General features: G+C 40.5%; 1 protein-coding gene across 6 annotated transcripts in view; it reads right to left on the bottom strand.

Moving 5' to 3' along the window:
* The window catches only part of DGKB (diacylglycerol kinase beta), a 440,036-nt gene that overhangs the window by 285,303 nt on the left and 128,907 nt on the right, over positions 1 to 25,826 (bottom strand). For 2 of the 6 annotated variants that reach the window (XM_077809368.1, XM_077809371.1), the window contains 4 exons: positions 16,531 to 16,629; positions 13,735 to 13,737; positions 8,271 to 8,303; positions 3,261 to 3,377 (listed from right to left, as the gene is read on the bottom strand). In XM_077809368.1, coding sequence (XP_077665494.1) covers positions 3,261 to 3,377; positions 8,271 to 8,303; positions 13,735 to 13,737; positions 16,531 to 16,629 — 252 coding nt within the window. The remainder of the gene's footprint in view (positions 1 to 3,260; positions 3,378 to 8,270; positions 8,304 to 13,734; positions 13,738 to 16,530; positions 16,630 to 25,826) is intronic. The other 4 variants (XM_077809370.1, XM_077809372.1, XM_077809373.1 and 1 more) reach the window with 2 other exon arrangements.

Genomic DNA, 25,826 nt, shown 5'->3' with positions numbered 1-25,826 from the left:
ACTGATATGTCCGAAGCTTGTAGCAAAAATTCTTATTGTTAGTCCCTAAATGCATGACCTTGCATTTTGCACTAGTAAATTTCATCCCATTTCTACTCCAGTTTTAAATGTCATCCAAATAATCATGTGTGATAGTCTCATCCTTCTCTGTATTGGTAACACCTCCCAGGTTTGTGACATCTGCAAATTTTATTAGCACACTCCAACTTTTTGTGCCAAGGTCATTAATGAAAACGTTAAATAAGATTGGTTCCAAGACTGATCTACACTAGTAGCCTCCATCCAGCCTGACAGTTCCCCTTTCAGTATGACCCATTGTAGTCTTCCCTTTAACCAGTTCCTTACCTACCTTTCGATTTGTATGTTTATCCCCACCTTCTCCAATTTAACTAATAATTTCCCATGTGGAACTGTATCAAATGCCTTACTAGAAATCCAAGTAGATTAGATCTAATGCATTTCCTTTGTCTAGAAAATCAGCTTATCTTCTAAAAAAAAAGAGAGATCGGGGTTGTCCTGGCCTGACCTTTTGTAAGGTCATGTAAAACCATGTTGTATTTTATCCCAATTACCATTTAACTCTGTGTCCTTAACTACTTTCTCTTTCAACATTTGTTCCAAGACGTTGCATACAATTGAAGTCAAACTAATAGGACTGTAGTTTTCTGGATCGCTTTTTCTTCCTTTCTTAAATATAGGTACTATATTTGCAATTCTCAAGTCACAACCTCCGAGTTTACAGATTTATTAAAAATCCTTGCTATTGGATTTGCAATTTCATGTGCCAGTTCCTTTTTAATATTCTTGGATGAAGATTATCCAGGCCCCTGATTTGGTCCCATTAAGCTGTTTGACTTCCGCCTCAGGTGTAGTGATTTCTACTTCCACATCCTCATTCCCATTAGCCACTTGCTACTGCCCCCCCCCCCAAACTCCTCATTATTCTTATTAAAAACTGAGGCAAAGTATTCGGTTAGGTGTTGGACCATATCTATATTATCTTTAATCTCCACCCCACCCTCTGTCCATAGTGGTTCCACTTCTTTCCTTGTTTTCTTCCTATGGCTAAAGTACCTTTTATTGTTGGTTTTAATTTCCTTTGCAAAGTCCAACTCTGCTTGGCTTTTGGCAGTTCTCACTTTTCCCCTACACTTTCTGACCTCCAGTAAGTAGCTTTCCTTCATGATCCATCTCTTCTTCCATCCCTTGTAGGCTTTCTGCTTTCTCTTAATATTTTGTTTGAGAAGCTTGTTTATCCAGTTTGGTCTGCAACTCTTCCCTACAAATTTTTCCCCTTGCTTGGGATGAAGGCTCTAGACAGTTTCTGCAAGTTTGTCTTAAAGTAATTCCAAGCTTTGTCCACATTCAGTACCTTGACTTCAGTCCAGTTAACTTCCCTAATTCCCTTAATTTTTTTTTAAATTGCCCTTTTACAAGCAAGGCCCCTAATTGCAGATGTAATTTTAGCTTACAGTGCATTAAGTCATGATCACTCAAACCAAGGTTGCCCTTTAAGTAATTCTCGTTACTTACCAATACTAAATTTAAAATAGCATTCCCTCTTGTTGGTTCAGTGACTATTTGGTGAAGAAATCTGTTGGCTATCACATCCAGGAATATCTGGGCTCTATCATTATTAGTAGCACTTGTCCTCCAGTCTATATCTGGGATATTAAAGTCTCCCATGACCACACAATTTCCAGTAGTATTTATTTCATTAAAAATATTAAAGAAGTCTCTGTCCTTACCCAAATCAGATCCTGGAGGTCTGTAGCAGACCCCAAGCACTATATCCCACTGTTGCCTTTCTTCCCCAGAGTGATTTGACTCAAACAGATTTCATTATATCCCTTACACAAATTCTAATTTCTTTAAAGTCTACCTCACCATTAGTATACAATACTACTCCACCATCTTTATCTTTATCTCTGTCTTTCCTGAGCAGCATATACCTGTCAGTACCTGTATTCCAGGCATGACTACTATTCCACTGTGTTTCCATTCGCCCTATAATATCTAGTTTTACTTCCTGCACCAGTAGTTCTAGTTCCCGCATTTTGTTACCCAGGCTCCTTACACTGGTGTATAGACATCACAGTTGTCTCTACTTGGCTTCACCCAGATTCCTTGCCCAAGTAGGTACAGTCATTTTACTGCCAACTGCTGCAGCATCACATGAGGAAAAAGGGGGACTTTGAAGTACACAGGATGATCCAAGCCATTTAAGACTTTAAAAGTTAAACCAGCACCTGAAACTGCACCTGAGTGCTTCTGAAAATTCCAATGGAAACACCCTAATGGGCTATTTGGGTCACGTAGATTCCAAGAAACAGCTTCCGGGCCAAACAAATAATAAAAGTACTTTTCATCACTAGCACTAGCAGGGCATCCTAAAGTAGTAAAGAATCCAATAAATACACCAAGCTTTGAATCTGTCTTACAAAATGCAGGCAAACTCCCTCAACCAAAGGCATAGAGATCACTTTTGCCAAATCTTCTGGTTGTTTCCCTGACCTACTACTATAAACTCAGGCTCATATGGACAAAGCCTCAGCAATCTTGCCTTCAACCAAGCTTGAATCCTGGTAAGAAACAAGGTATTACTCTATTATTGTTCATATAGTTCCATATGGAGGATTCTCTGCTCCTTGAAGTCTTTAAAGTACGATTTGAGGACTTCAATAGCACAGATATAGGTGTGAGGTTTTTTGCAGGAGTGGTGGGTGAAATTCTGTGGCCTGCCTTGTGCAGGAGGTCAGACTAGATGATCATAATGGTCCCTTCTGACCTAAATATATATGAATATGTGTGCATGGTGCTTTACAAAATAAATAAAAATGGAGTACCTTCACCATGTATCAGATTAATGGAAACACAGAACTTAGTGTTATCTACAAAGTATGGACAATATAAGCTGTTCAATCAGCTGTTGAAGGGCCTGAATCATGCTTTGGCCCGTTACTGGTACATTTTTGTGGCTAAAAATAATTTAAGAGTTTCGGAAGTTCCACCAGTCTCATTCTAGAGAGCTGAGAACCAGGAGCGAGAATCCTGCACAGATGACATTCTTAGAGAAGGAAACATTTACATTATTGTAAGGTAAACTGTAGTATTTTCTAATACTTAGAAGTATTGGAAATATTTATATCGTACTGTAGGAAATGGTTCCTTTTTAAGGTTGCTCAGTGTGTTTTCTTCTCTTAATCTATAAATACCCATATAAAAAACAAAACAAAACAACAAACCCACAACAATCACACCTGAAGTCCTTGTCCATCTACAGTGACAGAATTTGCTCTTTGCATCTTAGTCCGTTCTCCCAATTTGTTCATTTGCTGGGGACAGCTCTTTTCCTTTTTCACAGTTGCCTGTCTTTCCTAGAAGAAAAGTATAAAAGGGCATTTTAACATGGAATACAAGTTTACTTTAGCTGACAAAGTGGAGCCGAGTACGAGCTTTTCCACTAGAGGCAAAGATTCAGATCTTACATTAGTGAAAATGAGACCTCAGTCAAGTCACTACGTGACGTTTGTCTACTTCACACAACATCTATTTATGTGCCTAGACGTGCCACAGAGGCTAGGCAATAGATAGATGACAACTGTCCAATCACAAAACAAATGCAATGGTGTGAAAGATAATCTGATATTGTATTATCCCCATCTGCCAGGTCTAGGTTCTCTAACATGGAAGCTAATCACATAAATTCCTAATAATTTAAAATGAAATTCTTTAACAGATCACTAATCTCTATAAAACTGTTTCTGATGCAGGACAGACAGTTTTTTAAGGGCACTTTCATTGGGCACTGGCAAAATATACTCATACTTTCAGGTACTGTAATAAATTGACTATATAGATTTAAGAGAAATATTTTCTTTTAGAAAAGATACATTTTGTGGAATAGGGAAACAATATACAGAGAGCACAGCTAACCTACATCAGACTTCTAAGAGGTTGGCAACTTCTGATAATATTGATGCATAGGGCATATGGGTGTGAAAGACAGAGAAGATACAACTCTGTAGAAAGAGAAATACTGTGAGATTTGACAACCAGACTTTCAACTGTTATCAACTAGTTTCACCAAACTTTGCGATACCTTTAAAATTAAAAAGAGGGAGAATTCTACTTGTTCTCTGTATTATTCATTTATGACTCTATTTATAAAATAGATCCATCATGTCCTTTTTCACATGTCCACAAAATACAATGCAAAATGATATGGAAGATCTTGATTACATAAAACCTGTATCCCCAATCCTGGGCTGTGCTCTATTAATTTTATATCACTCTAGACATACAAAGGGGCTTTAAACTAGCCAGGGGATTAGACTGGCACAGAACTACTTCAGCAGGAAACCACATGAAGGGCACTTTTGTGCCACTCCCCCACTCCCCCCAACTGTGCTCAATAAGCAATGTATTAAATGCCACAGCTTATGTTACATACTGGGGCAAATCAATCCCTGGAGTACTTGCAGCAAAGCCAATGGGGTTTCACTGCAATTATTTTATCCCATTCTTTCTAAAGAAGTTTAAACTAATTAGTAAGAGATTTTGACACAGATTCTCTGGCATAGCTGACAGGCATTCGACTTAGTACAATGCCTGAACAGAACTATTGTTATTGGGGTTTACTGGGGGGCAGCAGAGGCTTTATACTATCATTGTGTTCCCCAAATCAGGGTCTGGGCAGGGGTCATTCTTGCCCTGGCAGAAATTAATGCTCCTAGTTGCCTCTTGATGCCCTAAGTTGTACCTGGCTGCTTATGGCCACAAAGAGACCCTTTCAGCAGCCAGGGATTGGTGAAGGACAGTAGCACTCTGACCTCCAATAGGAGCCTACGGGTGTATAGCACAGAACAGATATGGCACTCTATACTTGCTGGATATTTTCCCTACACAGTAAGAACCTTCAAGAAGCCAGTTAAGTTGGCCTTTTGGATGCTTTTCACTTCTGTACCAGTACAATAGGATTATAGTGGGCTGGGAAGGGGCTCCCTGGACTGCCCCCCGTTTCCTCCCCCAGGTCCCACTGTCCATTCTTTACCCTCTAGCACTTGGGGAAGCTTTCTGAGGCAATTGCATAGGGACGAAGGATTGGCTCCTCCTCTTCCCTTCCCCTTGTGAGAAAGGAGGATCTGTCTGGAAAGAGGGCTAGTCTCTCAGACAGCCCCTGGATATCCAGCTCTAAGGGCTTAGTCTCCCAGAGTCTATTACCCCTTCATGGGGTTTACTTTCTACCCCTCTTCCTGGGACATATTGCTTTGCTGTCAATCAGAACGGTTTCCTACTCTGCTGGACTACCTCTGTTACCCTCAGTCTCTGGGTGGAGCAGCCTTCTTCCTGTTCACTACCCCTTCCAGTGGTAAATTCCTCCTTTTAATCTCCTGCTCCTGCAGACTGAACAAGCCTTCACGGTACATCTTGTTAGTGTGGAACATGCCCTGAAGAGCTTGTTAGTCTCCTCCATACCAGTGTGAGGACATGCCCCTTCACAGGGCCCAAGAATCTGGCATGTAACTTAGTTGTTTTAAATATCAAAGTACATTTAATGCTTAGTCAAGGGACAGATTAACAGTGTTGGCCAGGCATTGTACAAGCTTACCTGAACAGCCTTGGCAATGCATCTCAGCACTGACCTGCAAAACACACACACTCTCTGTGTTGCCCCGAGACTGCCAATAGTGCATGGCTTTTATGATTTTTACAAATTGGGACCAGGATGAGACAACCAATCGGATTTTCATTTTTTATCTAACACAAGAGTTAAACTCAGATATGCCTTGCACAAATCCACTGTGCCACTCACTCTAGTATTTTTAAATGGGGAATCTGGTAATGCTATGAGCGAAGAGAGACGATTTCAAATATTAAAACAAATTCCGCACAACAAGAAACATTCTAAACAACTTTGGAAATAATTATTATCAGCAAGATCAATCACTCAAAAATTAATAAGAGCTACATGAAGAGAAAATACATGAGTTAAGTAGGATTTTGTAATACCTTGGTGCAAAAGATCAAATATGGCTATTGATGTTGAAGTATTTTCAAAGCTCAAATCATGTGTGGCTGATATACAAAAATGGTTTAAGGACAGAAGTCAGGGAATTGGGGAGAATTCAAACTCTAAACAGTGTCAGATTGAACAACACTGAAGATAAGGGAAAGGGGTAAAATCCAACATATAAAGGGGGAAATAATTTTAACAGAGAAAAAATAAATTATTTAAAAAATAGGTCTATTCCTAATATGTGCTGTTAAAAATCTCTTTTTACACCATGCTGTTTCTCAGAGAAGAAGTATTTTTACATTGCTGAGAATAGTCTTCACAAAAGCGATGTTTACCACAATACCCAAACCTGCTGTTATTGATCATTCACAAACTAGAAGCAGCAAGTGATGATTACCTCAAGCACAGTTGTTGTTGTTTTTTTTAATCCCAGCGTGAGACCCAGATAACAGCAAAGCCCCTCACTTGGCACTATGGCTGATGCTTCCATTTCCAGCAATATCCTTTATCCAGCTTGTATTACTTGTAGTCTGGTTTAGAGAACAATTTGCCTAACTGAACAAGAAAGCTTCTCCTGCACAGTTATACTGTAAGATTTCTCCATACACTGGAAACAGAAAAATCCTTCAGGCTTTAACAGAAATATAGGAGTTTTCTATAGCATATCTATATCCTATAGAGTATAACTGAAAAATTATATTCCTGCTATAGAATTCCATTAGATGTTATGAAAATCTACAGAACAGACATTATCTACTATAATCTATTGTTTTACAGGATTTCTAAAAATGTATATTTATCCTGTATTAACTTCTACAGGACTTTCCCCCAAGGGACTGCCGCAGTGAATCTAATGCCTGCTTCAAAAATGGTGTTGCAATACATCCATCAATCCCAACTGCAACTCTAAACATCTCAAATGTACAGAACCGAAACAGTGTTTCTGTATTATGAGGCACCTGCTGTCACTTTTCCAACTGATGGCGGGATCACGTTGCTGGGGCAGGGATGGAGTGGCAGAACCAGAGTTAATGGAGTGTTGCAGTGTGCTCAGGATCATGAATTGCCTTATTTTGGTCTGGCACATACACTAGCCTATACTCAGCAATATCTGTACTTCCTGCCATCTATCTTAGATACATATAGGACACCAGAGTATGTCATGGGCGGGCCACAAGAGTGTCCTCTCTGTAATGTTTTGAAGGGGCAGATAAGGGACTGTCCACCTTCTATTCCACACTCCTGCTGCTAGGCACAGGTTTTTTACGTGCATTGCACCAACAAGGATCTGGCCCATAGTACAGATACATGTATACTATGATCGATATCTTGATTTTTACTGTATATTTGCATTAATACAAATACAGAAAGAAATTTACATTTTGTGGCCAAAAAATCTTCTCTCAGATTCTCTAGCACTGATGTTTTGTATACTTCTATCGAAGAAAATCTAAATGAAGGTTCCTTTCTAATTACAATTAAAAAGGGAAAGTTTTCAAGAATTGGGATGTTACTATGATATCCAAGGTTTTATCAGAAACTAAAAATGGCAATTTAAAGAGATAATAACAATTTAATAAAAACATTTCTGAACAATGGTGCACAACTTCTAAATTAATGTTAGGCAAAGCCGATGCTTAAAATAAATGAACTTGCAAAATGCAGACATTTATTTTCAAGATGGGAGACATTTATACTAGAACTATGTTCTATTCAATGATTTTTTTTATTGCATGAATGATGTAGCTGTAAATTATTTTGTCTGATGGACATGGGTGAAGTTGAGTGAGAGTTACTCAATGTAGCACTTTGAAAAGTTAATGTACATTTTGATGGCTTACAGAATGAAATTGTTCTGCTCTTCTGTCCATTCTTCAGGTTGATAACATTCAAAACAACCCTTGTTACACCAAGTGAGTATTCTAATTCTACACATTTTCCCATCTTTCATACCCCTTTTTCTCCCCCTCACATTTCCCACTTTGTCACACTATCCCTTGGCTGTTAGATAGGATGGAACTTGGATCACTCAATATCACTCCAGGGAGTCACTGTTGAGTACCATGAAGCACTGCCTCCAGATAAGAGAGAAAGAACCTGAAAACTGAAATAGGGCTTTTCAACTGACAATGTAGACCTCCACCACGAAACCACTAGGCCAGCCCCCAAATGCACTTTATTGCAAGAAGAATGTTGCAATATCAAGATCCTTTTACACTTATGTATATGTGGACACCTCTATGTTACACACCTCAGGGACTGAAACTCCTAAAGTGGGTAGAGTCTGTTGGAAAAAAAAAATTTCCGCTAAAACATTAGAACAATAGGAGGGGGGAGGGAAAATCCACTAAAAGGAACATTACAACAGTCATGCAGAACAATTAAGTGAGCTGCTTTATTCCTATTTCTGACACTCTTGAACAAAAGTATATTCTCACAGCATTATGGCTACCACATCACAATTCATATTTCTGAGAATGAGACTGAGAACACTTGGTTATAGATTCAGAGAAAGAATGTGGAAAGATTGTCTGTGTTGCCCAAAATAGTTTAAAGAGACACCTTTTGCTTCTTGTAAATATATATATATATATATATATATATATATATTGGTCCTTTGAATCCTAGTCCAAAGCCAGGAGCTTCTGACAAAAGATCTTTTTCTACTGATTGGTTAATACAGTGTGCATGTACAGAAAGAATTTCTATTTTCTGTTGATAGGCAAAGGTATACACTACTACACCTTTTAAAAAATGAAATTGTGACATTCACAAGTACAGCTCTGTTTACTCCCACTAGGGTGTGCAATAAACTGTATTGAAGGCACCTGATCGAACTAATAGATACATGGGCATCTGATCTTCATGAATCTCCACGAGCAGACCATCATTCAGCAAAAGCTGTCTCTGTGCCATAAGCATCTTGGAACTCAGACTAAGAAGGGTCAAGGAAACCTGAGTTACCCATTTATTGTGAGAGCGGTTTTATTACAAGTTTTTCAATAATATTACACAAACATTGAATGAAAGTAAGAACAGATCAAACATGGGAGAGATTGTTGACATCCACATCAACATATTTTTTAAAAGCAGGCTGCTCTAATCTTGCACCAGTTGCCCTCATTCCCAAGGGGCTATGCCAGCAGCCCAGGATCAACCAGGTACATGGACATTTTGGCCAAACCTCTTTGCCTTAGTTATATGCCTGCACTGAAGGCCAAGAGAGGGGACAGCCTCAGAGCTGCTGTGGAGGGTCTCTCTATGCCTCCCAAGGTTTCCGTCAGCTGTCTGGTTACATTAGATATAAGACTGCTTTGCCACAGGAGAGTACCACAAAGCAGCTGGGCTGTACCGGTGAATATAACCCAAAAATAGCACAGGTAAGTTGTTTAGAACTTTTTCTCTATTAATTACTCTTTCCCTTGTACTGTATTTTGTGAGCTATTTTGAGAACAAGGGTATATTTGTGCAGAATATGGAGCCTGATATTTTTGTTAAATGTTTAGATATCAAATTAAAAATATAAAAGAATCCTACTAAGATCACAAACAGATTTTTTTTTTCTGTGTTCACATTTCTGGATCACTGGTGCACTTCTTGAGCAATTGAAGACAGTTGGCCTTTGATCTCACAACTCACAGTGCACTCAAAGAATGAATCAACAGTAAGGCCCAAGACAGCATGGCTTATTACTTACATTTAAAACCTAACATAAATGTATACCACAGTAGCTAATAATACGTGATCCTCTAAGAAAGAAGATACAAACAGAAAAAGTCGATTTAAGATAAATGTGTATTAAAGTCCAATGGAAGATGATCTGAGAAACAAATTTAAGAATGGATAACAGTGATGGGGTGGGAAGGCAGCAAGGTATAATTCAAAATGATTGAATGTCTGCCATTTCAGTTTATCAGCATCTTATTCATTTTAACATTGAACTGTGTTTGCAATACAGATAATTAGTTGGAAAGATACATTCTTTCCTCCAGGGCAATTATTAATTTCAATCTGACTTCAAAGAAATGGAAAAGCTTTTGCTGTAGATAAGAACACCATTGTATTTCGACTGTTTTAGATTCGCAGAGAACTGAATCTGAAATTTGATACAATGTGTTTGAGGAAAATACCTCTCTCTCTGTTTTAATCTCACGGTTTCATTATATGGTGTGCAACACTATTGTATAAATTTTGCAGTGCAAGGACATACATTAGTAAGCATTATTTGTGTAAATGAAAGTTGCTTAAATAGGGTGAAATTTACCCCTGTGCAGAAGCCTTAAACAAGCCCTATGAACCACTTACCATCTTTTTTGAGGGTTTAAATGGTGCATAGGCCTTGAGCTGACTCTCTGCACAAGAGTGAATTTCACCCATACACTACACGAGAAGAACAGATGAATAGTCTTAAGGTTAAGGCACAGGAATAGGATCCAGGAGAACTAATTCCCAACTCTGTTACACATTTCCTGTCATGCCATTGCCAGGTCACTTACCTTTCCTATGCATCATAAAGCTTGCTTTTATAATGTGTATTTTCACCAGATGAAAAACAATCTGAATTAATTTATGCAACAGAATGCAAGATAGTGTGATGTATTCGAAGGTTTCTATTGCAATAACTTTTAGGAGTGACCAAATCACTCAAGAATGGCCCAACAATGACTTAGGCAGATAATCCTAACTACTGGCAATAAACCCCCACACCACCAAATGCTGACTTTGTGGTCTATTTTATCCATTTTATTTCTTTCACTTTTTGATAAATCTTAATGTCACTCCACTTTCTCTTTCTGAAATTGATTAGTTACTATGGAAACAATGATGTGTGGAGTTTCGTAATATACCCAATGTAAAGTCAATGTACATAATGGTTTACAATGTGTACCTTGATTTGTAAATACAAAGTTTGGATTATGGTTTTTAAGATCACTTATGTGGATTGAAGTAATTATATGCAGTAACTCCAATCAAGTTTCACCGGAGTGAAAGTGGTAAGTGACAGTAGAATCAGACTCATTATGTATTAATCATATTATGCGATTTGGTTGGTTTGTTGTTACACAAAGGAACATATATGATTTAGAGTGGATAGAGAGGAAAATCGAATTGTTCTATTACTTGTTTACACTGACAGAAAGAATGGTGTGGTTGTGCACTGAAAAAATGAAACAAAGAGAGAGAAGGCACCAAAATGGAGAAGCCAAGATGTCAGGCAGCCTTACTCCTTTTTCGCTTCGTATAACAAGCCATACTGCAAAGAGAGGGCAGCTTTTCTTTCTTCTTGGAGATTCACTCATCCCATTCTAATACTCCATTTCTAACCTGGTTATAGTCTAATTCTATACTCATGCTAGGCTAGGATTCAATTGAGTTAAAGACTTTTAAACTCACTGCCAGTCAACTTTATCATGAACTTTCATTATGTGCATGTAATTAATTGGGTCCAATGAACAATATCAGCACTGAGTTATAGACTTTTCCCCCCACCATATAATTAGAATATAATTACCCACAGGATATCAGAATGATGCAAAACCTTTCCTCTAAATGTGCCCTCATTAGGAAACAAGTCTCAATGTACATTTATTCAATCAGTGTGAATTAATTAAAACGTTACTGAAATAAAAGAGGGTAGCAATAAAGTGTATCTGACATCTATTAAAAGACTATCACTTGAGATCTGCATGCACAGTTTATAACTAAACTCATTTAAGTCAAGCAAGAAACTTCACCATAAAATATACAATATGTACAATAAACTGGAACTGTGAATATGGCCCATTTTAATGTAGACAAAATATGTCTTATTAAAACATGTAAAAATTACCGACGAGCCATGTACAAAGTGCTGGATCTTTGTATGATATGGAATCATGCAAAGTTTTTGTGTATCTATACAGTTGTTTTAAAGAATACACAGTGGCAATTCCCCAAAAGTGTGTGTTTCCCATATTTTTCAGCTAAAAGTTTTGCCTACTGAATGTATACACAGACTCTGGTAGGCCTCGTTTTTAACATTTTGAAAAATACTTCATGTCTGGATGGGAGATTTGAATTTAATATGTCCCCAAACCCTGCTTCTTTAACTGTCTGTTAGAGTCACCTGTTAGAGGTGACAGTCTTGCATTCTCTTTGGGAGTAAGTACTTTTTTTGTTTGTTTACATATTTAACAATCTTAACATTTTACTGTTACTCAGAATTGGAGGTTTTATGAACCTATAAAGTAAATGTTATACCAGAGCTTAACATTATTATGACATAATTTGGATATGTGACAGAGAATGCGTCACTGAAAGCCTGTTGATTACAGAGAGTCAGGTCATGATTCTGAAAGGTATTCTCCACGAGTGGCTCCATCAGTTTGATGGTAGCTCCTCTAAAATCAGTGAGGTTATATGTAGGTACAGAGGTCTGCCCATGCATTGCAACTTGCAGGATTGTGGCCACAGACTGTAACCCCTTTTGCAATAATAAATGGAGGGCTATGATGTATTACAAAGGACATAATTCACATTAATGAACATACATACATCATACGGAAAGTTTGTAAAATGGCCTGGGTGAAATCTGTGATCTGATTTGCTGATTTCCTAATATGTAAAAAATAAAAAAGCAAACTGTATTATTTTGAATGCAAAAGAGTGTTATTTTATACTGATGTAATTCACAAACAGCAAATGGATTTATATCAAACTTTCACAAACACCTAATTTCTGTGCTGAGAACAAGCATAAGAAATTTAAGACCAAAGGACAGTAGATGAAAAGAGTCACAAGTGACCTAAAATAAGGAGTTTAACATGTCATGTCAATCTTGTATATAGTGGTGCTCACACAGCACAGGGCAAGATTTTATTTACTGTAATATCAATTATTAGAAGTTTTATCATCTTAGCTGCTGCCTGTTTCCATCTCTTCCAGCAGGCTGGTGATGTTCAATCCATGTAACATATCTGGATAGTTTGCCCCCTTTCGACTCTACCACCTCTTCCCCATTTTGTAGTTGTATATTTGATTTTTAGCTCCTAAGTAAAGTACTTTGCACTTGTCTTATACTGAATTTCATCTTGTACATTTCAGACTAATTCTCCAATTTTTAAGGTCATTTTGAAAGCTAATCTTGTCCTTTAAAGTGCTTTCTACCCCCTCCTGGATGCTGTTATCCACCAATTTTATAAACATACGCTCCACTCCATTATCCAAGTCACTAATGAAAATATTGAATAGTGCCATACCCAGGACTCACTCTGTGGAAATCCAATAGATACAATCTCCCAGTTTGACAGCAAACTGCTGATAACTATTCTTTGAATAGGACCTTTTAACCACTTATGCACCTACCTTATACTGTAGTAACTTTATCAAGACCACATTTCCCTAGTTTGCTTATGACAGTGTCATGTGGGACAGTGTCAATGGCAATAACAAAACTATACGATTGCTTAAAAGGCACATGGGTAAAGGGAATGACCTCTAAGAGAGAAGGAATATTCCAGGAGTGCCAGTTTGAGGTTCAAGAACCCAGGTGTTTAACTCTCTCTAGGGACCAATATACTGCTACCTTGAAATGAGGGTGATGCAAGGCTTCTCTCTTTCTCAGCCACTAGGGCTTCTGGAATTTGTAGGCCTTCCCAGACAGACATGGTAGCAAAGGGGACCGGATACAAACTGCCTCATTCCCTCAAAAAGGACATATTGTGGAAGAGTCTGACCTGCTGGCAGTCTTTCCAAGAGACAAAGAAACTGTCTGTCCGCTTTGAACTTTGACTACCAGATACCAATACCCAGGAGGGAGGGGCTACTTTCTTTATATGAACTTGATGCAAGAGTTTTCAGTTTGTTTGGTCTTTACCACCAGACCTCTAGGGAGAATCTGGGTTCACTGGAGGAAGGCCAAGGAAAATGAAACCTCCAAGTCATGGATGATATTGGATGATCTCCATGGGCATGGCCTTCAACAAACAGCAACCTATTATGATGTTTATTTGCTTTTTCTTTTTATGACACACTAAACTTCTACTTACAAACAATAATGCAAAAAACTGCTTTCTCTAGTGATTAGTGATACACTACTTTGGTATCAGATAAGAGATCCTCCCTATTCCTAGTACATAATGTACTGTCTCTGAAATGCAACATTTCTACTGATGAACAAATGAATATGTTTACTACTGCACACTTAGAGGATGATGCCCCTATGGTTCTTCCTGCACGCAGGTATTCACTGCTTTGCTGCAGTTATTGATAGAGCTGGTTTCATATTCACTGAAGTATTACATTCATCAAGAGCAATCTCCACAACAAAGGAAGTGGGAGAAACCAATTTTAAAAATTGCCAAGACAAACACCACATGCACTGTAATCAATCATATCCAGGAGGAATTCCTGTTATCCAGGTCAGCGATGTGCAATCTGTAATGTGAGTGTACATAGTGCTGTATTATTCCACATTTTTGGAAGGATCAGCTGGATGACCAAACACACTGCATTGTAAAGCAGTAAAGTTTCAGTGAAACACACTGCATCAAAGGCAACCACCTCCTTCTCATGACAATGTACATGGCCAGTACTGCAATGCACTGTCCAAAATAATTTACCGGTATGTAGTCTGAGTCAGATCTGTTTACTCTAGGTCAGAAATATTTCTCAGTACTTTTACTCCTTTTAAATTTGCAGATTCAAAAAAAGCTATGCAAGGATGAACTAGGTTTACATATCAACAGAACTGCTAACTAAATTTCAACTGCAGGACAAAAGTCTGCCTCCTTTGCACTTGCAAAACACCATGGAAAAATTGAGTTGCACAAACGTAACCAAAGGTAAAATTTCACATGCAGAAGTTTTATTATTGGTGAGGATGCATAAGTAGTATGTATTATTTATTATTATCGGAAATCCAAGTTGGCTTTCAGATCTCAGGCTGAGTTTGCAATAGTGGTGTTTTAGAAAACAAAAAGAAAAATATCTTTCTACAAAAAAACGTGCATAATCTGCAGTCAGCAAAACACGATCATAAAATCATAGAATATCAGGGTTGGAAGGGACCTCAAGAGGTCATCTAGTCCAACCCCCTGCTCAAAGCAGGACCAATCCCCAACTAAATCATTCCAGCCAGGGCTTTGTCAAGCCTGACCTTAAAAACCTCAAAGGAAGGAGATAGCACCAACTCCCTGGGTAACCCATTCCAGTACTTCACCACCCTCTTAGTGAAAGAGTTTTGCCTAATATCAAACCTAAACCTCCCCCCACTGCAACTTGAGACCATTACTCCTTGTTCTGTCATCTGCTACCACTGAGAACAGTCTAGATCCATCCTCTTTGGAACCCCCTTTCAGGTAGTTGAAAGCAGCTATCAAATCCGCCCTCATTCTTCTCTTCTGCAGACTCAACAATCCCAGTTCCCTCAGCCTCTCCTCATAAATCATGGGTTCCAGTCCCCTAATCATTTTTGTTGCCCTCCGCTGGGCACAGAAATCTAAACATCATTACAGATAATCTAGGAAACTACCATTTTGCAATTTAAATTACTAACACCAGCTTGACATAGCTTTAACTCCAGTGTCTGCAATAGAGTGATTCTTGATTTACATAGGTGCAGAGTGAGACTCAGGCATTAACAAACAAATGGCAAAAAGAGAAAACAGATAATTTACCAATCATTACAGAATATTTAATAAGCAGAAACATTTTTAAGAAAAAGTTTAGAAAGCCACTTTTCCTAATTTTTCTGACTACTGTATATTTTCTCAAATTCAATCATTACTTTTTTGTTATGAAATGTATTTAAAATGAAATGTCCATGTATACCACATCTGTTATTACCATTAACATGATGATGCTGTGACTTTCATAAACACAAAAACCCAATTTAATGTATTAATACAGACATTAATTTTGAAGGTCTCTTTCACATGACAAACTGCTCAGCCTTTTCCAGCCGTACCTATGTACAGTGTACATTTCTATTTCTATTTTCATTGAACTGAGTAATTGTTTTGTGGACAGCGAAATTTACTGTCCACTCCTGCAGAATAAAATACACCATAATGTTGATGCATAGCTTGCTGCAAGGCCAATGTCATCATTCTAGGTAACCTCCGGCTGAGATGAGAGACCTCAGCACGGCAGATATACAATGTGCATCTCAAGCAAAAACTGCCCATAAGAATAACTTCATTATTCTGGGAAGTTGGATCTATAAAAGATGTAAAATGTAGAAGTGTTCTGCCTATACAATTTCTGGTAAGTACAGCATGACTAAGTAATAAGACCTGAGTCAGCTTCAGTTATAGCAAATTCCACAGAAAGTTCATTGTCACATGAAGGAAAATGCAATATATTGGGCGGAAAGCATATCTGTAAGTCATGAACTAGAATTATCTGTTCTGTTTTGGGCTTATATAGTGCTGTCAAATTAACAAAAGGCTAAAGCAGTCAAACATTCATTCAGGTTGTTCCAGTGTCTATGACACAAGGCTATATCAGAATAGAGCATATGAAGAACTCACCAATACTACTGGGCAGATTGCTGTTGGTGGTAAAATATGGTCCTTCAAAGGGCCACAGTCACATTCAGGCTTTAGATGTGAAGCACATTTATTATGGAGCTGTGGGGAAAAGAGAGAACATTAATAATCAGCACCACAGTACCTCACTAGAATATTTCTATAAAGAATCTTTCCCCCATCTGGAATAGTGTAAATATGAATACACTAGATCATTACAGGACTTAATATAGGAAAATATTTAAGAATTGTTGTCAAGTGACAGAATTATTTGACTCACATACAGTATTCTAGGAACTCACTTTGCTTCAGTTTTATTCTCTTTTTCTAGTTTTCAAAATTCTAAAAGTTAATTCTCTCTGTAGATTAACCAATCTCTTGGAAGAACTATAAAGGGGTGGCACGAGGACCCAGTTGCTGCCTCCCCTCCTGTGCACCATGTGGCCTTGGAGAAAAGTTCAGAGAAGCCAGATAGATACTCCAGCTAGCAGGAGCAAAAGCAGCTAAACCAGGAACCCTTTTCACCTTTGGACATTCCATTCAGAACTGTTGAATGTTCTCTTATTTTCCCTGCCCGGTGCTGACTGGATGTTTGCACCCGCCTGCCCTGTCTCACAGTCTCTTCACCTCAGCTTCACTCTACACCTGCCCTGTCCCCCTCATTCCCACTCCTTCCCTTTTCCTTCCATTTAGCTCGTCTTCAAAAATATTGTAGAACTAACATGCAATTTGCTGCCAACATACTATTTGCTCTCCTTGTGTGTTCCACCTCCGATTCCTCCATCTTGTGTCTGTCTGGTCTCATTAGATTATACTATTTTTGGGGCCAGGGACTGTCTACTACTCTGTGTCTGTACAGTGCCTAGCACAATGGGGTTCCATTTATGGTTGCCCTTTAGGCTCTATTGTAATAAGTATGATTATTATTATTAAAAATATACTATATTATAATATACTACATCATTATATATTCTGTACAGACCGTATATTGTCCAGAAAACTATTTTTCAAGTGTTTAGAGAAGTACAAAAAATGTAATTGAGACTATTCTTCATACAACCTATATATCCATTTACATCTCACTTTGTTCTCTTTATCCAATTGTTCAATTTCTTTGCATTTCTCATTCAGATTTTATTAATATGCATTTATTCTTTATCGTTTTATTGTAACTTCAGGGTTTTTTCCAGTGGTTTTACTTTTTTTCTTTCAACCATCAGAGCAATGATTTCATATGTTATCCATGGGTTTTTCTTAGTTATTAACATCTTCCCTTAATGTTGCTCTGCAGCTTCTTTGATAGCTTGTTTCAGACATTCCCAAATCATTCGGTCTTTGTTTTTATTAATGATCTGCAACACTTCATCTTGGTAGTAACTTTTGTGACAAAGTTCCTCCTCCATCTTGGTGGGTCTTGTGCTTATTGGAGGATTTGCTCACCTTGGAGCTTCACGGCAGCCCTCACTTTGGCCGTTTTTGTGAACCCACAGTCCAGGTCAACTCCTTCTGTGTCTGACCAGGAGTTGGGAGGTTTGGGGGGAACCCGGGTCCGCCCTCTACTCCGGATTCCAGCCCAGGGCCCTGTGGAATGCAGCTGTGTAGAGTGCCTCCTGGAACAGTTGTGCGACAGCTACAACTCCCTGGGCTACTTCCCCATGGCCTCCTCCCAACATCTGCTTTAACCTCACCATAGGACCTTCCTCCTGGTGTCTGATAATGCTTGTACTCCTCAGTCCTCCAACAGTATGCGTTCTTACTCTCAGCTCCTAGCGCCTCTTGCTCCCAGCTCCTTACACGTGCACCACAAACTGAAGTGAACTCCTTTTTAAACCCAGGTGCCCTGATTAGCCTGCCTTAATTGATTCTAGCAGCTTCTTGATTGGCTGCAGGTCTTCTAATCAGCCTGCCTGTCTTAATTGTCTCCAGAAGGTTCCTGATTGTTCTGGAACCTTCCCTGTTACTTTACCCAGGGAAAAGGAACCTACTTAATCTGGGGCTAATATATCTCCCTTCTATTACTCTCCTGTAGCCATCTGGCCCGACCCTGTCACACTCTGTATTTCTTGATTCCTCAGAGCTTCACAGTTCCATGCTAGATAACATTTGGCTTTCTGTATATCTCTCAGTTTATTATTCATTCTTACCACTACCAATCTATGATCTGATCTACAATCTGCATTTGGCAAAATCTTAACCTTCCTAACACTATTTCTATACCTATGGTTGATCGTGATAAAATCAATCTGGCTTTTATACATCCCTCCTGGTGATTCCCATGTAGGCCTTGCACTTTCTTTTTATTCAAAATAACTATTGCAGATAATGAGGTCATGTTTCTCCCAAGAGTCTGTGAATCTTTCTTTTCCATTGCTTCTTTCACTAAGGGCAAATAAACTAACTGTGACAGATATTCTTTTCCCTCCTACTTTTGCGTTCCATACAAGTCATATAAGGATGACTATTTTTCTTTCCACCATTGATTTCCATTACTTCAGTGTTTAAATAGAATGTTTTGACATCCTCATCAGAATGTGCAGTTGTTGAGGCATATACTTGAATAATCATATCTTTTGGAAGTCTTTGTATCACTATTATCATTGCACATTCAGATGATATATTCACTTGTTCTATCCTTCCAGTTACAGTCCTGTCTACTATAATTGCCACTCCTTACCTACTTTGACATCCACCTGCACTGATAACTATGTATTCTTTAAAAAGAAAAGGAGTACTTGTGGCACCTTAGAGACTAACCAATTTATTTGAGCATAAGCTTTCGTGAGCTACAGCTCACTTCATCGGATGCATACTGTGGAAAATACAGAAGATGTTTTTATACACACAAATCATGAAAAAATGGGTGTTTATCACTACAAAAGGTTTTCTCAGTAGGAGAGTGGGGTGGGGGGAGAGAAAAGGTTTTGTAGTGATAAACACCCATTTTTTCATGATTTGTGTGTATAAAAACATCTTCTGTATTTTCCACAGTATGCATCCGAAGAAGTGAGCTGTAGCTCACGAAAGCTTGTGCTCAAATAAATTGGTTAGTCTCTAAGGTGCCACAAGTACTCCTTTTCTTTTTGCGAATACAGACTAACACGGCTGTTACTCTGAAACCTATGTATTCTTTGCCGTTCAGAAGACCTGCAACAAAATCTAGACCTCTCCAGAACGCTTCACTTAGTCCCATTATGGTAATATCTAGCCTTTCCATTACTTTGCATATATTGGCTAGGTTCCTGTGTTGATTCAATCCCCTGACAGTCCATGCAGTGATCCCTGCAGTTGCCATTTGCACACATCTGGCCAGGCAGTGCACGAGTTCACACTGAGGGCCAGTCATTTTGTGTGGCAGCTGAGGAATGGTAAGTCATGTTATCCTGATATAACTTTGGGGTTAATACTGCACAAGGGTCCCAATAATTAAGTGCAGTCAGTTTGGGTGGGGGTGGATGGGTGAGGTTTGGGATTCTAGTTTTTAGCCAAAAGGCATAGCCCACAAGGCAGCAGGGATTTTGGCAACAGTCTTATTGAATGATGGCTTGCATTTGCCATGTCACAGCGCCGTCTTTGGATATTTGGAGCATTTGCCCCACCACTCCCTGTTAGTACCGTCATCAAATTGTTCAAGACTGCTTATTCTACATGTTTCCCTGCTTATATCATAGCTAGCCTCTTTATCTAAAGGCCGTAACATCATCCTCAGCCTGTGAATGTGCTTGATGGCAAAAGACACTGCCCCTGGGAAGTTTACCCACAACAAAATAATTGGATTAAGAGAACAAAGAGAGATGTATCAGAAGATGAGAGTCTTCAATTACAAAAGGTGACCAATGTGATCCTTAAGGACAAATATGGACAATACCGTATTTGACGGACTCCAAAGATAAAAACAAGAAATGGGAAGAATATATCAAGGAACTACATGGTGATAAACCTCAACTAGAGATTAATCCAGTAAGCCCACCAATAATGGATGAAGAAATCACAGCAGCAAGTTGTGTTTGAATACAGACTGAATTGTAAAAAAGCATAGGGGATGAAGGCTTGAAAGTGCAGTCAGAGGTAACAAAGAATGTGTCTAAGACAGAAGAATTGTCAGAAAACTTTACAACCTCATTGTGTATCCAAATCCAAAAATGTTATGTATTGTAAAGGCTACAGAACAATCATCCAAGTATTGCATCCCTTTAAGGCTGCATCTTAACTGGCATACTTTCCTGGGTACTTGTCCATGTACCGTTAGTACACATACCTCGTACTTATGCCAAGTGTCCACATTTGCTGTGCTGATCATGGGTATACACTGTTCACAACACATGCCTGTGTCCATACTGCCCCTTTTTCGTATGCAATGGTAGCACTACCATTTCAGGGATGGTATCCCAGTCCTTTGTGTCACAGGAGACACTCTGGGAACCATCTTGCGGGTGTTGCTGCTACTATATTCAGCCTTCACACATTTGATGATAGCAGCTCCCAGTCATCTTTCCCTTCTGTCAAACTGCATTGAAGACATGGAGCAAGTCCATGATGATGTGGTGCTGCTCCTGCTACACCTTATGGGACAAATGTTCATGCAGTCAAGCACTGAATACTGTACAGAATGAGTCCAGAAAAATTTGAGATGCTGAAGATGGAGGGATCGCTTCTTTTCATCCCAAAGAACCAGCATGGTGTGGTGGGACTACATAGAACTGGAAGCCTGGAATGACGAGTGGTGCAGAACTTCTGAATGAGGAAGCAGACCTTCATGGAGTTGTGCATGAAACTTGCACCAATCCTCCAGCACCAGACCACTTGTTTTCAGAAACTCGTACCAGTACAGGAGTGAGTGGCTATTGCCCTTAGAAAGCTGGAAACACCTGAAAGCTATCCGTCAATTGCGAATCAGATCAGGGTTGGAAAGCCAACTGTCGGGGTGGAGTTTGTACAGGTTTGCCATGCTATCAATATTGTAATCTACCCACAAGTGGTTGCCATAATAGAAGTCTGTGAAATTATAGTGGGATTTCGAAGGATGGGGTTTCTGAACTGTGCAGGAGCCTTTGATGAAACACCCATCCCAATACTTTGCCCACTGAAAGAATTACTGTTCACTTATTCTCCAAAGCTTAATGCACCACAGGGGTCAGTTCATGAACACCGACACTGGACACACGGGAAAAGTACTCAAGAGGTTGGGATGGTACCAGAGAGGAGGAGAAGGGATTTGATTCTCAATGAATGATGTGGTTATGTATGGTGTTTCTGTTCCAACATTTATTTCAGGGGAATTCCACCTATCTCTCCTAACGTGGCCCATAAAGCCATACCCTGATATCACCCACACAAGAAAAACAGAGTATCTAGAGGGAAAGAGGTGGTGGTGGGTCTTTGCACAACCATCACTGTCACAAAACTGTTCTTTCCCCGCTGGTCCCTTTCAGAACCTATTGACTCCCACCCTCCCTCTCCCCCGAAATTTTCACAGCCCAGGGACTATGGCAGCCAGAGTGATGGCTGAGAAACACACAGATACAGGGATACAATAACTGCTCATTAGTCATCTGTTATAGCAGTGGTCCCCAAATTGTTGGGCATGCCCCGCCAGGGGGGCATGGAGGAATGTTTAGGGGGGCACGTGGCAGGGCTCAGGCCAGCTCCCAGGCCAGCCCGCACAGGGGGCAGGGAGGATCACCATGCTTCCAGCCTCTTTCCATCCCCAGACAAGCTCTGCCCAGTTTTGCTCCTCCCCAAACTCCATTCAACTCCCAGTCTTGCTCTGCCTCCAGGCCCAGCTCCACCTCCAGGCCAGATCTTCCCCCAGTCCCACTCCACCCCTAATCTCACTGTGCCCCCAATCCCAGCTCCACTCCATCCCCTGTTCTGCCTCCAGCCCAGCTCTGCCCTCATTCCCCTTCTGCCCCCAGACCAGCTCCATCTCTAGCCCCAGCTCCTCTCCCATCCCCATTGCTGAGGAAGCCTTGGCTATACAGAAGTGGAGGGGGGAGGGCACAGACAGATGGTAAGGGGGCCATGACTGGAAAAGTTTGTGCACCACTGTTATAGCTTCCAGCTTTACAGTGGATCATGGGATTTCAATACAATCATTGATTTATAACCACATCTTGCTAGGGGACCATGTCGGGGTGGAGCAAGGATCTTGTAGGGCCACCTTCAAGTATGTATTATCAGAGCAAGCGGGGATATTTTTGGGGCATGTGGGGATGTATTATAACTTACCAGCCTTGGGTTCTGGTTCTTGCAGTGGCTTGGGGTCCTCCTCAGACTCCTCAGTGGAGCTTCTTCAACTGGGTCCGCTAGGTAGAGGTGCAGAAACACATGCTCCTCTTCCTCTGGGTCTGCCAGGGTTTCCCCTTGGAATTCCTCTGAGGTCCCTGCTGCCTCCTTGCCCTGCCCCTCATTGATATCCTGTCATACAGTGAGGCCGGCTGGGTTAAGAAGGGGATCATGAGCCAATTCAGGTACTGTACGCGGAGCCCTGGAAAGCACCTGTCCATTCCATCATAGCATGGACATGTGCTAGGTCCCTTCCCAAACAAATTGTTGGAGTCCTTCACTCTCCGGTACAGGAGCCTCAGGTGCTTTATATGCTCCTGGCACTGGGATGGAGTCTGGTGAATGCAGTCCTCCTCAAGCGTCTTTAAAATCTCCCAGTACAGGTGTACGTTCCTGCCATTCTAAGCAAAGTTGTGGAGGACAGTGTACTCTGACCACACATTGATCAGCACCCAGGTGTGCTCCAGAGACAAGGTGGCAGCACTTGGAACATGAGCCATGATCACCTCTGCAAATCAATAGCGTTCACGGGAAAACTGATCTGAAATGTTCAGCATAAGTAGCTGAGAGGGCAGGGACTGTTATATCTTTGGTAAGAGTCAGGCAGCAAAGAGATCAATGCACTATGGTAGTGGCCCTGGAGGACTATTGATTCCCAGGACCTGGTACACACCTCTTGCCCCCATCCACACTGCACAATCTGCATGGGGCCATGCCATGGCAGAGGCATGTACATACCCCCACCCATGCATGCTAGCTTTTGTGCTGAGTGCACTCTTTCAGTGCTTCAGACTGAACAATGGGGGTAGGGGGTATGGCAAACAACGCATATGTAACTGTACAGCAGGGGTGGGCAAGCTTTTTGGCCTGAGGGCCACACCTGGGTGGGGAAATTGTATGCAGGGCCATGAATGTAGGACTGGGGCAGGGGGTTGGGGTGTGGCAGGAGGTGTGATGTGCAGAAAGGGGCTCAGGGCAAGGGGTTGGGGTGCAGGAAGGGTAAGGGGTACAGCAGGGGACTCAGGGCAGGGCATTGGAGTGCAGGAGGGGTGTGGTGTGGGACTCAAGGCAGGGGGCAGGAGGGGTTCAGGGTGCGGGCTCCGTCCTGGTGCCGCTTATCTTGAGTGGCTCTGGGGTGGCAGCAGCACACAGTGGGGCTAAGGCCGGCTCTCTGCCTGCCTTGGCCCCGCACCACTACCAGATATGGCCAGCATGTCTGGCAGTGGCTCCTGGGAGTGGGGTGGGGCAGGTGGGTCCACCGCGTGCTGCCCTCACCTGCGGGTACCACCCCCGAAGCTCCCATTGGCTGCGGTCCCCCATTCCCGGCCAATGGGAGCTGCGGGGGGCGGCGCCCGCAGGCGAGGGACATGCACAGAGCCCTCTGCCCCCCGCCACCGCCCCAGGGGCCGGAAGGGATGTGGTGCCAGCCACTTCCGGGAGTGGCACTGGACCAGGGAGCCTGCTTTAGTTCTGCTATGCCACGTGGCTGGCAATCCTGCAGGCCAGATTGAAAGCCCTAATGGGCCGGATCTGGCGGCCGTAGTTTGCCCTTCCCTGGTGTACTGTCACAAGATATTTTAACATACTTTTGCAAGTTGTTCAAGACCAAATGTGAAGATAGATTCATAAGGAAATAAGAGAACAACAATATGGCTTCAAACATGGAAAGGGTCTGATGAACACTATTTTGAACTGAAGCTCATATCAGAAAGATCAACTGAAATGGGGAAGACAGAATACTTTTGTTTTATTGACTTCCAAAAAGCACTGATGGAATCTACCATCTACCACTATATTCAACATACTAATATGTGTGGGTATGAACTCCAAGTAATAAACCAATTATATTGGAATCAGAAGGCAATATAATAGGCAATGAAAATGAAAATCTAGTAGAGATCAAGAGAGGAGTAAGATGTGTTTGTATACTGTCACCATCTTTATTCAACATCTGTAGTGAATGTTTGATTAAATTAATCGAAGAAACAAGAAGGTATAAACATGAATGGAAAATGAGTGAATTACAATTCTCAATGCAAGCGACAGTGCTACTGGCTGATTCAGAAGAAGGTCTGATGAAGTTAGTGGAGATTATATATGAATATGCAAAGAAAATGCTCTAGAGTTGAATATGGACAAGACAAAAAAAATAATAGTATGCCAGGATCCTGGGAAAACATGCAAGATTCCAGTGAATGACACAGCCATACGGTAAGTGAGAAATGATTGCAACTTAGGAAGTATCATTACAGAAGATGGAAGATTGGCTGCTCAAATCAGAACCAGAACTGCAAGAGTGAAAGAGACATTCTGGAAGAACAAACAGCTGATGAGAAGGGACATAAATCTAATGACTAAATTCTGACTTTTAAAAAACTTACATTTGGTGTGTATTAAATTATGGCTGTGAAACATGGACATTAAAACAATCAATAATAAACTACAATCCTTCGAATTAGGGAGCTATGAGAGAACTAAAAAAATATAATGGAGAGACCATGTTATCAACAACAAAGAATTGGAGATGATTAGCATAGGCTAGTCAGAGATCTTAAAAAAATAAAGATTTGCTTTACGGGCACATTTTAAGAGGTTCAGCAGGCAATGCATGTTTATGGGAACTGCTATCAATTTTCCCTTCCATATGAATACACGGCAGAAAAAGAAGATCATGGATAGATGATGTGGTGTCCTGGGTGGATTAGTAAGTTTCTAGCCCTCCTGGTGGGGGACAAATGTTTGAAAACATAGAGAAAGTGTGACCTAAAGGCTCAGAAACCAGAAGACAAGTACAAAGAACCTAAAATTGATCATTTTTATTTAAAAAAAACCAACAAACCACACACCTTATGCTTTGTGTATGGTATAGACTTATATCGGTATAACTACATCACTCAGCCGCATGGAAAATCCACACCCCTGAGTGACACAGTTATATCAACCTAACCCCCAGTGTAGACAGCACTATCTCAATGGGAGGAATTCCTCCACCTCTCAGGGAGGTAGAGTACCTACAC

The sequence above is a fragment of the Eretmochelys imbricata genome, chromosome 2, assembly GCF_965152235.1.
Source record: "Eretmochelys imbricata isolate rEreImb1 chromosome 2, rEreImb1.hap1, whole genome shotgun sequence".
Lineage (NCBI taxonomy): Eukaryota > Metazoa > Chordata > Testudines > Cheloniidae > Eretmochelys > Eretmochelys imbricata.
Note: the sequence above shows the minus strand (reverse complement) of the source record. Positions and strands in the feature narration are given on the sequence as shown.